Source organism: Rhinolophus hipposideros (genome assembly GCF_964194185.1).
Source record: "Rhinolophus hipposideros genome assembly, chromosome: 6".
NCBI classification, from domain to species: domain Eukaryota; kingdom Metazoa; phylum Chordata; class Mammalia; order Chiroptera; family Rhinolophidae; genus Rhinolophus; species Rhinolophus hipposideros.
The window spans coordinates 69560227-69576917 of NC_138052.1; the positions used below are offsets into that span (position 1 = coordinate 69560227).

General features: G+C 39.2%; 1 protein-coding gene across 1 annotated transcript in view; it reads right to left on the minus strand.

Annotated features, from left to right (window-relative positions):
• Positions 1-16691, minus strand: part of SATB2 (SATB homeobox 2) — a 169744-nt gene that overhangs the window by 24688 nt on the left and 128365 nt on the right. Inside the window, exon 10 of the mRNA XM_081052223.1 lies at positions 6822-7019. Within this exon, the coding sequence (XP_080908349.1) occupies positions 6822-7019 (198 nt within the window). The remainder of the gene's footprint in view (positions 1-6821; positions 7020-16691) is intronic.

Genomic DNA, 16691 nt, shown 5'->3' on the forward strand with positions numbered 1-16691 from the left:
AAGCTGGATTTGATAAAGTCACAGAGATAAGTCATGAGGTAAGGCAGAGGTCATGGGTAGGCCAAGGTTTTGAGGAGGCAGAATTATAATTCAGAGAAACTATGAGTAGTAAGCCGAAGTTATAAGGTAGACAAAGGGATAAAGATCAGATGATGGTGAGAAGAAAAACTGGATAGTAGAAAGAAGCCGACATGGGTTAGAGGTATGTTATGTCCAAGACAGCGACGGAGCGGATGAATGCATGACCTGTAGCTGCTGAATTCCCAGTTCCAGGTTCAGAGAAACCTAACCATGTTCATAGACCTACACCTGAATTTTCATGAAGTTCTATCACTCTCAACTTCCTTTACTATATCGCCAATAATTCAGTCAAAATTTCTTCAGCTGGACATTCTTTGACAGAATGTCTTGTAAAAGAAAACTGTAAGAAACTTTTACATTTCAAAAGTAGGCAAGCAACTTGCCTAAATCTCTAGGAAAAAAATGAAACCATAGCTAATGTCTAATCTATTGGCTATCGACTCCAATGAGGTTTTCAGCTTTCTGACGTAATTGCTGAAACATGTTCAATATACTTGAGAACAAGGTCAACCCAAAACAGAAATGTCCGTTTCCTAGAAGAAAAAGAATGGTTGCAAATGACCTCCAAGTCTTCTCTATATTCCCAAATGACAAATTAAAAAGTTTGGACATGTTGAAAAGCTAACTGGTATCATAGAAATGAAGAATAATTGCAAGCAGGATAACATAATATTAATAGGAAAGAAAAGAAAACAAACTAATGTGGCTTCTTATGATGGTCAGAGATTCCCAAAGTTTTGCCAAGTGAAGACCTACTTATCCAAACTGCTGCAATATTTCATTAAAAATGGCAAGTGTTCATTTGCATCTCTCCTCAGCACTAGAGGAAGGTTTCAAAACTCTGGAGCCACAATCAGACAGCAGCTTTGCACAAGAGCTTGGAATGAATCCAAGGTGGAAAAAATTCTAGTAACTGGGTTAGAGAATTTGCAAACATCCTTAATTGATTAATTAAACAGCTTATTTATTTCTTTTCTTAGAATTTGTCCTTTTGGAAGCAAATTCACAAATCAAGATATCGCTATTGCTGGAGTAGAATGGCATGATCGAACTCTTAGGGCTTAACGATAGATTTCAAGTACCCGTAAACATTAGCAATGAGAGTCAAATTCTAAAGCTATCTCAGAAAACCTTGACAAAAGTGACAGTTTCAGTCACATCAGTTCTTTGATATTACATCCAGGGTATAGGTTTCAAAATGTTAAGTAACCTGCAAAAAAGAAAGCTCACAAAACTAGATCTATTCAGTAGAATGATTAAAAATTGAATTAGGCACACAAACAGGTTTACATAATACAGACAACCGATAGCAGGTATTCAGGAAATGCTGGTTGCTATACACCAGCAGTTCTTTCCAGCACACAAGTCAGACTCTGAAGGTAGACAAATGGGAATTTACGGTCTCACTTCAGGCAGGTTACTTAACTTTTCTAAGCTTCAGTTATTCATATGTCAAAGTAGTTGTTAAAACAACAACAACAACAACAATGACCCCCCACCCTCGGTTTTTCACAAGGTTTGAAAAGAATAAGACATGTAAATATCTCACGTTTTGTAAGCCTGGATCCCAAAACAGTTAGCTGCTGCCGGTGGAAATCACCATCATTATCATCATTACCATTACTACTGGAATTTGTATAGGAAAAACTTAGAATCAGCCTCAGCGATAACTATTATTTTTTTTAACCTTACACTGTTGGCAATGAATGGTATATACGTCTACACCAGAGTGTCTTAACCGCAGCACTAGTAACATTGTAGGCCAGATAAGTCTTTGTTTGGGAGGCTGTCCTGTGTATTTTGGGATATTTGGCAACATTCCTGGCTACTGGTCAGATATCAGTAGCATCTCCCAGTTACAACAACCAAAAATATCTCTAGACACTAACAAATATCCCCTGGCGGGGAGGGGCAAAGTCACCCCTGGTTGAGAACCACTGGTTGCTGACAAGGAACCAATGACAAGGACTTGGTGACTTAGAAAACGCTGAGAATCCTGCACGGGCAGCAATCCAGAGGGGCTGAGTTACATTGCTGGTGTCGGCTGTCACCCCACCAGGTCTCACATTCTTACTCAATGTACGGCATGGAATTTTAAAACAAGTACTTGTCAGGAAACCACACAGCAGCAAGTTCAGAATTCCTGAACTTACAAAATAACCCATGGAAACACTGTGGTGGAAATATAATAAAGCAATAAAGCACGAACTACACAGACATGAACAATTTGGCAAATGCTCCCCAATCAACCCCACTCAGTGACCTAGTCATAGCGTGAGCAACGTCCTTTCTTCTCTAGTGCATTAAGAGAGAAGTGTGGTCGGAGGAAGGACTGGATGCCAAAAATGCCCGCGTTTTCATTCAGCTGACGATTCTGGCTTCAGGCAAGGCTCAACGTCTCTGCTCCAGTTTTTCCAATTGTAAAATGGAGTTGGTAACAATGAATAGTCTGACCTAACTAGTTTTTTATTCTAAGTTGAGGATATTCATTCATAGAGGGCCTCAGGACCTAATAACCACTATGGAGAAAATCACTACAACCACAAGAAATAATTTTGTCTCCCAACTTTTGGCATGAAAAATGGAACTGGTTTCATCTTTTTCATGGAATGTTTTAGTTTGCCTTACCATGTCATCTCACCTATGTTGGTCTCCTTTGAGCTATATTTACATGGACTAAAAACATTATGTATATTAGTATTTCATATTATTATCCCCTGAGGGAACCTATTTAGGGATTTTTTTTTTAATCATCTATCCCTGCTTCACGAAATTTTAATACCAGAGATATACCGAATATCTCCCTTTAGAGGGTCCCAAACCATTGTAAATTGAAGATTTTTATGTTGCCCAAGAAACAGTTTTCCCCCACTGGAGCAATATTGCCCCTACTGAGGATGCATGATATAGAGGGGTCTATTTTACAAAGTGTTTTCAGAGCCTGGAAAGTCACCTTCCACACAGCAGGGACTTACATGGGGGTTTCTGAAGAGACTTAGAATTCTGAAAAGTGGAGAAACAGTAATTCAGTATGACATCAAAGCTACACATCTCCTGGAGAGATCAGAATTCCTGAGGAAGCACCACCTTACACTTCCGGGACTCCCCAAGGCTCTGGGCTGACAATACTCCTCAGTGGCCCCAAGCCCAACCTGGCCTCAACTCGCTTCATCTCTGAAGGGAAATAGCATCAAGCATGCACTTCTTGGTAGCATGCAAAGGATACTGAGAGGCATTAGGATTATAAAAATCAATGGCACAAAATGGCTACCATGAAAGCAATGAGAACCAAGCAGCCTTGGATGTAGAGCTGGAGTCACAGGAACAAGGTGGCCTTACAGGGCCGGAGTGACATGACATCATGACAAGAGTAAGTCCTAAATGAACAAAGTGAATGGGATGTGTGTGCATGTACACAGAGTGTGGGGGATGAGGGTCTTGTAACAGGACAGTGGGTGTGTGCCCTGCATAGAAGGTACCAGCTCCAACCACGTGGCCCAATGGGTCAGGTCTTCTAATTTTTTGAATTGTTATGTGAAATCCAGATTTTATGTGAAACCTCCTCATTTTTAAATGTGGGTTTAAATGTTTAAAACCCTTTGTGTGCTTAAAAACAGAAACACATCTGCAGGCAATATAAGCCTATCAATTAGTAAACTATTTGCAAGCAAACAGCAAGAAAAATGTCCTCTCTTCTGTGAGGAGAGACCTCACAACATCACAGAAAGCACGGAAGGGCAGGAAGGGATGCACTAAGGTCCTTTTTTATCTAGTACCTTTGTGGGGTCCTAATTCAACAGACCAATCTGGTGGGTAATTATGCACAAAGGTCACTGCTTCATATCCTTACCATTGAAGAAAAATCGGGAATAGTGTGCCCTAACTACTGAAAGAAATTTCAGTGGCACTCTCCTAGGACCCCAGTGAGGCAGACTTCTGCATGTCTTTTAATATACTACAGATATCAGAAGCTCTTAATAATCACTGATTTCACCTATGCTTAACAATTTAATAATGGTGCATTTTCTGCCTAATTAGACAAGAGATAATTTCATAAAACAGTGCTACGCTACACACTCCTAAAAAGATGTAAACAATTACATCTCCTTAAAATGTCAGTTGGTATAGGGACCCAAGGGAATTCCAACCCTGAGTCCAATGGCTTAACTTTTAGGCAATTACAGGCCTTTCTTAGTAGTTTGGGATCTTGTTGAATATAGTCCTTCCCAAGTCACAGAGGCTCTGCCAACTGTACTCTCCAGTCTCAGGAGTTCCAGTTACTTTTCTTCATTTTTCATATGATGAAGATAATAGATAATTAATCCAAAGCTCTGTATTTTGCTGACAAACAAAATGCAGCATTCAAAGCTGTGTCACTCAGAGACAGGCACAAAGTAAAAGAAAAAGTGACCGATTTAAAGAGTTTCACAGGAGTTATGGGCTCAAGGTCAATGACTAAGGCAAAGTCCGTGTAGAGAAAATTGCCTTATGGGTAAAGTCTTTAGCTAAGATCTGAGTGATAGGAACAACCTTTTATAAAACAAGAGAATCCTCTTAGTGATATCAGAAGTTAATGTTAATAGCCACAAAGTGTTTAAAACTGAAAAGGAAAACTACAGATTGACTCTTTCTTAGCCATTAAATATTGTTAGCATGCTCTAGTTTTGACATACTATCACAAAAGGTAATAAAAACTCATAAATCAATTAGCTGTCTGCTTCTAAGATTTACTTTACTAAAAACGGTCAGAAAAATGACAAAATAGTATATTAAATACCCTTTAGCGACCTAAACATGGGGACCTCATCAAGGTGAGGACTGAACAAAAAAATGAAGACAGGAATGTATAGGAGCCATCATCCAAATGAAGGGAAGTCCTTGGTTATAATGGAAAATAGGTTTCAGTATTTTTATCTCAAACTTCTCTAAATTTCCAACTTTCAAATAAAAAATAGAACAAAAATGGGATGTTATTAATGTCAAGAATCAATTAGTTTTTCACTCTTGTTCTACTTCTACTTTGTCTGAATTAAACAAGATGGACCCTGACCAAAGCGTCCAAAGTCAATGGCTTTCCCTGAAACTAGTCCTTGGCCTTGACTAGGTTCAACATAGAAGCTTTAACCAGTTCACATCAACATGAGAAAAACAAGGGTGGTAGTGAGTTTTTCATATGACTGAACTCATACAGTTTGTAAGATCTTTTGTCTTAGGCCATCTTTTTCATTTTTTGTTATTAAAAGATATTTTATTTTATGAAATATATGGATAATAAATGGAAGCTTCCCTTGAATTTTTCGTATAAATTTATATTCCAAAATGAAAAGTTGGTGGCTATATTGGGCTCCTCTTTAATTTTAATTTCTACTAAATCTCAAAGTCTGAAAACCACTATTCTGTGTGGCTCAAGCATGTCGATCTAAATATTTATAGGGAGGTGCTCCGGGGTTTGGATGAGGCCCCAGCCAGGAAAGGACAAAAAGAGGTTGGGGGACAGTGGGTCCAGAAGGGTAAGCCCTGAGGCTCGGCTCTGGACAATGACTTACCCTAAGCACCACTTCAGAGCCAGGAGAGTGGGCTCTGCCACGTATTAGCCCAGTGCCCTTATCAGCCACCCACTCAGAGTTCACTGTGGATAGCGTAAGAAACTGCCTCTAGATGCTTCTAGCTCCATTAACTCATGCGGCTAATCATTTGGACGATTCACTCTATGACTCTGGAAACTGACCAATGAAAACATGAAAGCACTGACTGAGATACCAATATTTGGATGAAAAGTGATTCAAGGAACCAATTCATTTCTGGCTCCTCCCCCAGGTGGAGGAGCAAAGAAAAGATGACAGGAAACCTCAGGTAGAGCATTTCCCTGCGTCCTTCACCACCTCTCCTATGACATGTTGGTCAAGAAACTACCCCCCATCCTTCTTTCATGCTCCTCATCTTATCTTCCGTTCTTCCCACACACATGCACACGTACCTGCACTCCTGCCTCAATTTTCCTCTTCTTGCTACACCAAAGGACATTCAGGGACTTTAAAGGGTCGTCTTTGGTGGCAGCTGGAATTTGTAGTACTAGGCAGTAGGACAAATATCATAACCCCCCAAAATAATCTGTGGGCAAAACTCTGAGAAGTGCAACCGTGGAAACCCTAGTTAATAGTTCTTCCTGAAAGTAACTGATTTTAGACTACAGCAAGAGTCAGTAGTTACACTCAATTACTTTTAGAAAGAAATATTCCTCTCAACGGTAGCAAAAACTAAGTAAACAAAACATGGAACCCAAATAAATTATTACAATTAAATAAAAGCCATTACAATTTCTCTCAAAGCTTCAGTTGAGTTCAGTTGTATTTTCTGGCTCATGTGGCTATTTCTTTCCTTCAGCCTAAACAAATATTCCTTGAGGAATTTTGAACCAATTCATTGGCTACTTCAGAGTTTTTTCTTTAGAAAATTGACTGATGGGAACTATGAATTGTTTCCTGATTGGGTGATTTAATTCTGCTCAAGTGCTCTGGCTTCACAATCCCCCAAGTTAAAACGCCCTCAGAAAAGGAGCTGCCTTTGGATTCAACTTCTCACTTTTCTCTGTGTGAGCATGTGTGCTCACACACACAGTTCCCACTATGTCCTCAGGCCCATGGCTCCTTCCTACGGGAATGGGTGTGGTGTGCTCCCTGGACCCTCCACATTTGCTAGCAGGGACAGCCCTGCCCAGACTGGGAGGCGCGGGGACTGACCTGCACCGGCTCGGGAGGAAGCTGGACCACATGCTGCATGCGCTCGCTGTGGTGATGCCTGGACTCCTCCTCGTAGATCACATCCCTCTCATGCTGGGGAAGGTTCAGGAAGCGACGGATGGTACAGAGGTTCTCCCAGAGAGTGCGGTTTTCTGGGCTGGGATTCTCCTTCCAGCGAAGCAGTTCACACAGCCAACCCTAAAGAGAGAGAGAGAAGGTCCCTTGAGTTAACCTGCAGAGTACAGAGCAGCAGAAGATGGCTTGCCTGCAGACAAGTGCCATCCCACTTTCTCATATTTTTCCCGTCAAAATTGTTCCCACCAATCTGGGGAGATACTGAAACGGACTGGCAACTATGAAAACCAACCAATGACCATGTAGGTGGTTTACACCGATGCTCGAGAATCTTCACTCTTGTGTTATCGTCACTCTTGAATTATTTTATCAACCTTCCTATCCACTATATTCTTAATTATAGTTCCTCTGTAAAAGATACTCAGGGAAGATTATAGTTACTCAGTTCTCAGAAAAAAAGTAAATTCATGTTGGTCTGCTGCAATGTTTGTAATTACCCCATTGGATGGTATTCCATCCCAAGAAAAGAGTGAAGATGAACAAATATATATTACAGAATGGCAAATTCTAAAGAAGAAAATATGTCTAAGTGCCAATAGCACTGAATTCTGTAGGGAGAAAATAGTCTTACAATTATCAATAATTCCACAAAATAGAAGCAACAACCTTAGCTGGAATGAAAAACAATGTATATTTGCTCCATCTCTAATGCCTTGGGCTCTAGGCCCTCCTAACCATCACCTTCCCACCACAGCCACACCTGCAGGAAGGGAGGTAGCTGGTCAGGTGGGTTACACCTGCAAATGTCTGCCTCCCAACTCTGGCATCCGGATGTTCTCTTGCTCACAACTGCACGAGAAAGAAAATGCAATGCAAATAATGATGGATTATATGAAAATAATACAGAGGCTGCTGTCAACATCGCTCACTGACTCATGTCAAAATATTTTACCCAGTAGCTATCTAACGCATCATTTCCAAGCTACATCGCTAATTTTAAAAACAAGAACTGTCCCACATCATGTCTCTTGCAAAAGAGTTAAGAATTTTTCTGAAAAAGGTGCATACGTAAACACAAATGACTTTGTTAAATATAAATCCCAAACCTCAATACATTTCTATAGCATAACTTGTAAGCCAATGAAAGTTCCTGACACGCATTATAAAAACCCCATATAATATCAAGCCGTTGTTTGTCTAACTCTCCACTGTATCTTCTGCTTTACCCCAAAAAAGGCAAGATTTGATTATCTCCGCTGCATCAGCCAAGACAGCAACACCAGCTGTTCTCATTGTACAGCCTCTTCCTCACGGCCTCCATGTTAATAACCTGATCATTCCATTTTCTCCTTCAAATGCCGGCTGCAGCACCGCGAAGAGACAAAAACCCAGGCCCATCTGCAGCAGCTGTAGGCACTGAACTGTGAAGCCACTGGGGATTTATAAACTAATCTGTAACACAACACTGCCTTGTTTTTACAAGTGAGAGGCCACATTTGCTCAGACCTGATCTTTTCTTGCAATAAACTGGGAGCTGGGGAGAGTTAGAGGGTTAGGAAGAATGAAAACAAGATATCTAATCATTTGCTTGGAAATATTTTTCCAAGTATTTTCATATATATTTATTTTAATTTCAACTCAATTGACAGACAGGTGATGGTTGATTTTCAAGGTGCAACACAGAGGAAGATTGAAGACAATTTTTTTTTTAATTCCTACCAGAAAATAAATTGTATTTTTAAAAATCTCCTAGTCCCAAAGTGTTTCCTCAAGGGTTTCTTTGTACAAAGGAAAGAATTCTTGAAATGGAAAATAAACCATCTGTGGAAAAAATAAGCTTCTATTTCTCTGTCTTTTCACAGATCTGAATAAGTCTCCAACTGAACGCTTTCAAACAGGTATGTTTAACATCTCCCCGGGGAGACTACAGCATGGCGACCAATCCTTTAACAGAAAATAAAAACAAAAACCTACATCTATGAAAAGATGAAGTTCTGAGATACCCAGACCTTAAGGAGGACACCTGCTGTTCTGCTTGAGGAGTGAAACGCATTGTGGGAAGAAGCCACAGCTTGTAAAGAGACAGGTGACAGCTGAGTGGTATCTCCACTTATGATACTTGGAATGTCTCACACAACATTCATTGGCACATTTGATTTATATGCACTGTTATAATCTGCACTCATTACAATCACTTAGAACAAACTACAGGCCTCGTTATGGACTGTGTGCTGTCTGCCATCAGTCTTTAAGAAGTGTAGTGCTCAATTTGCCCACTGACATGCAAGGTCCTGACCTTGAAGCTATTAGGGAGCAGATTAGACACAAGTGTGATCATGTGTGCAGACATAAGCAAACCAAATTAATTTCTGGCACAGGGAGGTAGCCAACAAGACCCCGTTCTTGGGGCACCAGAGAACTTCCTCAAATCCCTGATGGAGCTGAGCTAATAGCATGTTTAAGGGAACCCGGTTTTGAAGATAAAGCACATTCATGGTATTTAGAGGGTTATTAATCTAGTTTCCCCACAAAGTGTTTGCTTGGCTGATCAGATTAAGGGATGGAGCCTTCAACAGCGCACCCCCACCACAGCAGGCCCCAAGAAATCTGTGATACTTCACAGCCTTGGACATATTGCACCATGTGTACCCAGCTGCTTCAATAATTAGCTTATGAATGTATCAGCTGGTTCTGTGATTTTTATAAATAATAACTAACCTACAGAGCAGAAAGATTGTCAAGAGCCTTACACCAGCACAAAATTGCAAGGTGCTCTAACTCTAACTTGCTCTTCTACTAAATGCTGATATTCCCTACTAGTGGAGCTCCTATAATAATGCATTTTTATAAATATTTATTTTGCATTTGAAATGGCAATGTATTTTTGTCAGTTTTCTTCATGACAGCCATGATTTTCTTTCTTCTCACTGACTCACTGCTCACCCCACCTATTTTATGTTTACCTTCTGGAAATCTATTCTTCCACCTCACTTCCCATCTTACCCTCCATCTTTTTATTCACATGATCCTTCCACCAGTCCATTTGGGATGCTTAGCTCTGTTTTCACAATCGGTCTCTTATTAGCTTGTCTGGTGGCTAATGAATGCGAGAAAGTGCCTCGCTGTTGCATGAACACACATGGTATGTAATTGTGAGTGAACCCATCACAGAAGAGATGAAGAGTCCCCACATTGGGATTTTTTTCATTTATATAATTTTTGCATGCCATCCAAGAAAGTTTTGCAGTATCAGGCAAAAAAAAAAAAAAAAGTGTAAATGTCAAATAAAACAGTGACAGATGACAGTATTCTCTATTGAATAGCACTGTTTCTGTCATGCATGTTCAATGGGAACTCATGAATTATTAATAAACAAATCTCCTTTTTCTGTTAAAAATCTCAAGTAGGTTTTCTGTTGTTGTTCCCTATGTGTTTTGCGGAGCATTCCAGGAGAATTATTTTCATTTCAGAAATGCTGATACAGAAGTTCATCTAATTTCCAGCCTTGGCCAACTCTGGGAGGGGTATATATCTCTCAGAACTGTGGGGTATATACCTCTCTGTGATTTCGCTTTCAGTCTGGTTTTAAGTTTTGACCAAAAGTTGACTATATGTTCATATAGTCAGTTTAGCTTTTTCAGTATGGTAAAACTGAGGCTAAATGAATTGTAAGTGTTTGAGCTCAGCTAGGAAGCACAGAGAACATTCAACTTGGATCCTTGAAACCTAACTGCTAAGTTCCTCCTCTGACATTAAATAATTGGATGACCTTTAAGCAAGTGGTTACCCTCCTGGAACTTCTGGAAACTTAACTGTAAAAGGAGGGGTTTACAAAAGATGGTCTTTAAGTTCCCTTCCAGCTCCACATTCCATGATCTGTTACCTTGTCATTTGTCAGAAACAGCAGATAATAATTAGCCTGTAAAGTTAAAGTACAAAGGAAAACCACCTTGACCGAGTGATCAAGGTCAACATCAATACCACGACCCCTGTGATACGATGCACTGTGAAGGACACAATATATAATCTGAGGTACTTGCCAAAAATGCATCACCTCATTTCAAATCATGAAAAACCCAAATAGAGATGATCGACAAAACAACAAATCAGTACTCTTCAAAAATGGTGAGGTGATTTCAAAAAAAGAAAGAAAGAAAGAAGAGAGGGAGGGAAGGAGGGAGGGAGGGAGGGAGGGAGGGAGGAAAAGAAAGAAAGAAAGAAAGAAAGAAAGAAAGAAAGAAAGAAAGAAAGAAGGAAGGAAGGAAGGAAGGAAGGAAGGAAGGAAGGAAGGAAGGAAGGAAGGAAGGAAGGAAGGAAGGAAGGAAGAAAGGAAAGAAGGAAGGAAGGAAAGAAAGAAAAGACTGAGGAATGATTACAGGCTACAGAAAACTAAGGAGAAATAATGACAAAATGCAATGAGGTTCCTGGATGGGATCCTGACAAAGAAAATGAATATTAGTGGAAAAACTACTGAAATTAAGATACAGTTTTTAGTTTAGTTAATAGTATTAAAACAACGTTGATTTCTTGTTTTGGATAACTGCATTATGATGTTGTAAAGTGTTAATATTAGGGGAAGCTAAGTGAGGGATACAGGGAAACAACTGTTTTACAACATTTCTGTGAGTCTAAAATTTGTTCAAACTGTTTTTGAAATATGGAGAATACCTGGAACTTACATAGGAAAATATACTTGGAGCCTAAGTGTAATGATGCCAAGGAATTTATGATGAAAACTCTTTTACCATCAAAACATGACCCAGACAAGGAATATAATTTTAAAGGCTGCGTCCTCACAATCAATGGTTAAAGAGTTCGCAAGCATTCAGTACATATGCAAATAATATCTACTACCATCTAATTTAAGCATCTCACCAGCCTCTTAATCAAATATATTTCCCTCAGTAGAAAAAACAAGTCTGATCACCCTTTCCAACTATGCAGGTGAGGCAACACTCACACCAAACAAGATATAGTTTGTTTACAATCCACATGTTCCTGAAAAGTTGCACGTCAATCTAAATTTACAAAGCAAATCATGTTGTAAATGTATTAGGATCCTCACTACTTGAAGAAACGTGCCATCATTTCTTTTTGGGGTATGAACAATAACACTATAGTTTATATTTTAGTAAGGTGGTCATCTTATTATTTACTTAAGGGAGACAACGCCCAGTTCCCAATTCAAAAGCATTAACAAGAGGCAACAATAAAAACCACAATTTGCTCCTGTGTTTCCTTCAGGGTCTCATCTCCCACCAATTCCCCTACTGACTTTGTTCCAGCCACGGTGAGCTCCTCAGTCCCTGAATATGCTTGGTATAGGCCCATCGCCATGCATGAACTGTGAGGTATGTAGTTTTGTGATTTCTCTTTTAAAGTGGCTGTTAAGTTTGAACCAAAGGTTGGCTGAATACTCATATAGTCAGTTTAGCTTTTTAGTATGGAAAAACTGAGGTGGAGTGAATTACAAGTGTTTGGGCACAGCTAGTATTCCTCACATCACTCCCTTGGCTGGAATGTCTCATACTCAACTCTCTGTTCCCCATGAGAAGCTGTACTTCAAAGTTCAGCTGACATAATCTCACTTGATCTCCCATATGAATTGGTTGTTCACTCTTGCATAACCCCAGAGCATTTTGCTTACTCTCGTTCACAATTTTACGATTATTGTTGCCATGTCTGCATCCCCATTAAAACAGTCAGCTTCTTGATGGGGGTGGAGGAAAAGTGTTGGTGTCTTGTTCATTTTAGCATTTTCAGAGGAGAGTGTGGGTTCTTGGCCATAAAACAAAAATTGCTCAATAGACAATTGTTAGATTGAATTGAAATTATTAGAGTTCACAGAAATTAGCCTAGAGGAATGTTTTACAGCCTCCAATTCAAAGAGTTATAGATGGAGAAGAGCATTACTTTTCAAAAGTAATCCTGTTCTGAGGTTTGTTTTCGCATATCTAAAGCATGAATGTGATAAAAACAAAAAAAAATGGGGTGAGCCAAATTTACCTCTTATATAAATTTAAACAGTGATAGAATTCTCACAGAACACTAATTCAGTTTATAATCTTGTGTTGACCACCCCTCTACTGTGTGCCATGCAATGTGTTACATGTATCATTTAATTTCATTATTACTTCTTACTTAAGAGGTTGAGGTCACCAGTAAGGAAGTGTAATTATGATATGAAGCTCAGGAAATATCATCCTAGGAAATATGACATATAAGGTGGACCTTGAAAGATAAAGATGGATTTCACCAGGTGGGGAGAGGAAGTGATTGGAAGCATATTATAAGCAGAGGTAACATTAGGAGCAAATGCAGAGAATTATAAAATTGTAACATCAGGGAAATACGAGGCAACTTTGTGGCGCTACACTACAGTATAGAAATGGAGGTGGGGGTCAGATTATAAAGAATATCATGCAGAGAAATTGCATCTTATTCCTATAGGCCCTGGGAGTTATGGAAGGCTTTTGAATGATATGACAAAATTAACTTTTCTTTCTTTTTTCCTTCCTCTCTCCCTCCCTCCCTCCTCCTTCCCTTCCTAACAAAAAATCTTTAGAGGAAACACTATGATAAAGTCCAGAACACCAGGGACCTACAATGGCCTGGGAGCAGTAAAGTACCTACTTCATAAACTTCATCCTCTAGGAGTTTTCATTCTAAAAAAAAAAAATGGCATATATCATAAACACCAAACTACATCAATCATTTTTTTAAATCTGTTCTCATGATTTTAACTATTTTTTTCTGTGTTTGTGCGTGTTATTTTTATTGTTGATATTAGAGTAATTTAAAGCTCTCCTGGATTAAAATGAATGAGGGAGGGCAATATCTATCGCATTTATAAAAAGTTTTAAAGGTTTAAAAATTTCAAGTAGTCAATAAATGAGTTACATATTCTTCAAAATACGTACCAAAGGCTGAGAATTTTCAAAGGGCCAAAGAGGTCTTTCCCAAAACAATAATACATTCCAGTGTTTGGGTTTCAATCCCAGCTCCAAAATTTATGGTTAAGGGATGGGGGAGGGGAGGCAAATGGGAAGACTGGGGCTCCTGTCCATGGTACTGAAACATCACCGGGTACCAAGTTCCTTGCTTCCCTACCCCAGGGCACTAGTAATGACTTCAATTTCCCCATGTTTTTTCATTTAAAAAAAATTAAATTCTATGTTTGTGAAAAATTGCCTAGTTTTTTAATATTTCAGAACAAATACAAACCAGGACTTGCTCAGCAACAAACACAGGTTCACAGCCTGCTCCGATCTCCAACAAAAAAGATAGAGTAAATGACTGTTCCCGGTAAGTAGGGCTGTACTTCCCTTGTCACAGGCATTACTGTTCCCCCGATGTGTCTAACACAGAGTTGACAAGGGAATTCAATCTACCAATAGGAAATAGCCCCCACTCCCTTTGCCCCTCTAGGAACTCCAATGAATGAATAAGTCGGCAAATGAACAGTTCTTCAGGAGAATGACTCAAGGCTTCTTGCAACAGAAATGTAAAAGGCCATTTGCTCACCCACATCTTCAATACAGAAAATGTCAGCATATGTAACCAAAAGGAAATGTTTTCTGAGCGTCTCAAAAGAAAAATTCATATTATTAATCACAGACAGTTCGCTTTCTAAACGGAAGCACATAAAGTCCCCAAACAAACTTTTGTAACTGTGAAAGGATTTCTCTTCAGCTGGTTGAGACTCTTCTGAAGTGTGAAATGAGCCAGATAATATTCAGCTCTTGTTTCTTAGTCACCAAATTCTCTTTTCATGAATCCAATAAGTGTCTATTAAAATAAATAAACCCCCTAATGATTCAAGATAACCTAATCAAGAAAACTGAAATGGATAAAAGGCTAACTGCAAGGGAGACTTGTTCAGGGCTTCAATGAATCCCTGACAAGGAGGTCATCTAAACCTGAAAAAAGATTTGTGCTGAGCATTTGGTTACAGTTCAAGGTTAATTATTTTATATCTTGAATGTGGTAAGTAAAAATGATCTGCTTCTGTTTTTATTTTTCAAAATTGTACACTAAGTTCCAAACTGTATTTTCACGGGGACCAATTTACAGCTGTCTCCGGGCATGTCTCTCACATTTCTATGGATGTGTTTGTAAAGATTGAATCTGTAATTGAGAGTAAGGAAAATTTTATTTCAGAACAACTCCTTAACCTCTGTTATAAGAGGGCTCAAATCAAGAGGGAATTCATAAAATCCTGTTGCCTTCCTTATCATAGATACATGGGATACACATAGCTATCTAATAGCATGGAAATTTGATATGGCTTTATATAAACATGTATACACATAAATACATGCATATATGGGAACATGCACCAGAAAAAGCTGCCCATATTTGTCAAGAAGATGAATGAATCTAGAACCTTGTACTTCTCCACTTAAATACTAGAAAGATATTAACAACAAAATGTACCAGGCTAAAATATCAAGCAGAAAACAACTGAAATATTTCCAGTCCCTGACTTTCGGTCCCCATTCAAGCCTACCTATGACACAATACTATATATTGTGCAAACTGCCTAAAAATCTTATAAGTGCAGGGGGGAGAAAACAAACACAGCAGAGATCTAGGAATAATGCTTTTTTGAAAGATCAAGTGTGAGGCAAGCAAGTGACCAGTGCACAAAATCTAAGGAGTGTGGCTCTGAAAGTGTGTGTCTCCTCATACTTTGCATGCTACGGCCCAGCTTGCCTCACCCTGGTCTTGGCCCTGTGAAGAGTGATGATTAAACAGTCAAAGTGGTAGGAAACATTCATAGGCACTAACATTATCCAACTGTCAGAATCCTGCTTTCACGCGATATCCTCCTCTCAAGAGAGCGGGGCGAGTTCAGAGAGGTGGCTTCATACATGAGCCTGACTTGCTCCAGAATCACATCCAAGTTTCCAAAGGTGCCATGTCATAAACAGGCAAAATAATGCAACTCAAGATTTCTACAGTAAAGATGTGCTTACAACCAGTACATACATAAACTTTAGTAATGACTAAATGTATCTGACCTTTTAAGACCTGCATGTGAACTCTGTGATTAATCTCTGTTGATACCTAATTAAGAGATCCCATAAAAGCCAGCTTGAGGGTATGAAACCTTAACATAACTAATTGTGGGCGTGGTAAAATAAAAAAAATAACCCAATTCCTCACTATAAGTTGATATAAAAACTGAGGCCTTGGGGGAATTTCTGCTGATAATCTCTCACTAGAATCTAATCCTTTAAAACTATGCTGAGAGAAAAAGGAAGAGAATGAAGGGCTCAGCTTGACAGTTAAACAGCATTGTGTTGACTGCCTATTTAGTTTAGCTTTTGGGGAATGCTGAGAAATCTAATTTCTTCACTACTTGGCATATTATTTTTTTTCAAACGGTAATTATAGTGTGAATATATTCGTTTATTAAATCCAAATTTGGTGAACAGCAACCGTAGTATACGTGACCCAGTTGACAAGAGTAGAAACTCCTTGATAGGCTGTCAAATGATTGTGTTCCAAAGAAACCCGCCCAGCACAAAGGGGCAGCTACTCAGGCAAGGCTGCATGCCTCTTTTAAGCCCGCTTTACATGCTGAATCCAAGATGGCAAAAGCAAAATCATTAGGAGTAGGACTGAGACCCCAACTCATTTTACATGGAGTATCATATGGCCAGTACTTCCTGTCAATTTTTTACTCCAGAAAGATGGGGCAGCCAAAGATCTACTTCTAATAGCCTCAGCTATCCCAGACCCAATAAAGCCATCTCCATAAAGTAATCTTAATAATGTAAGACAGATGTC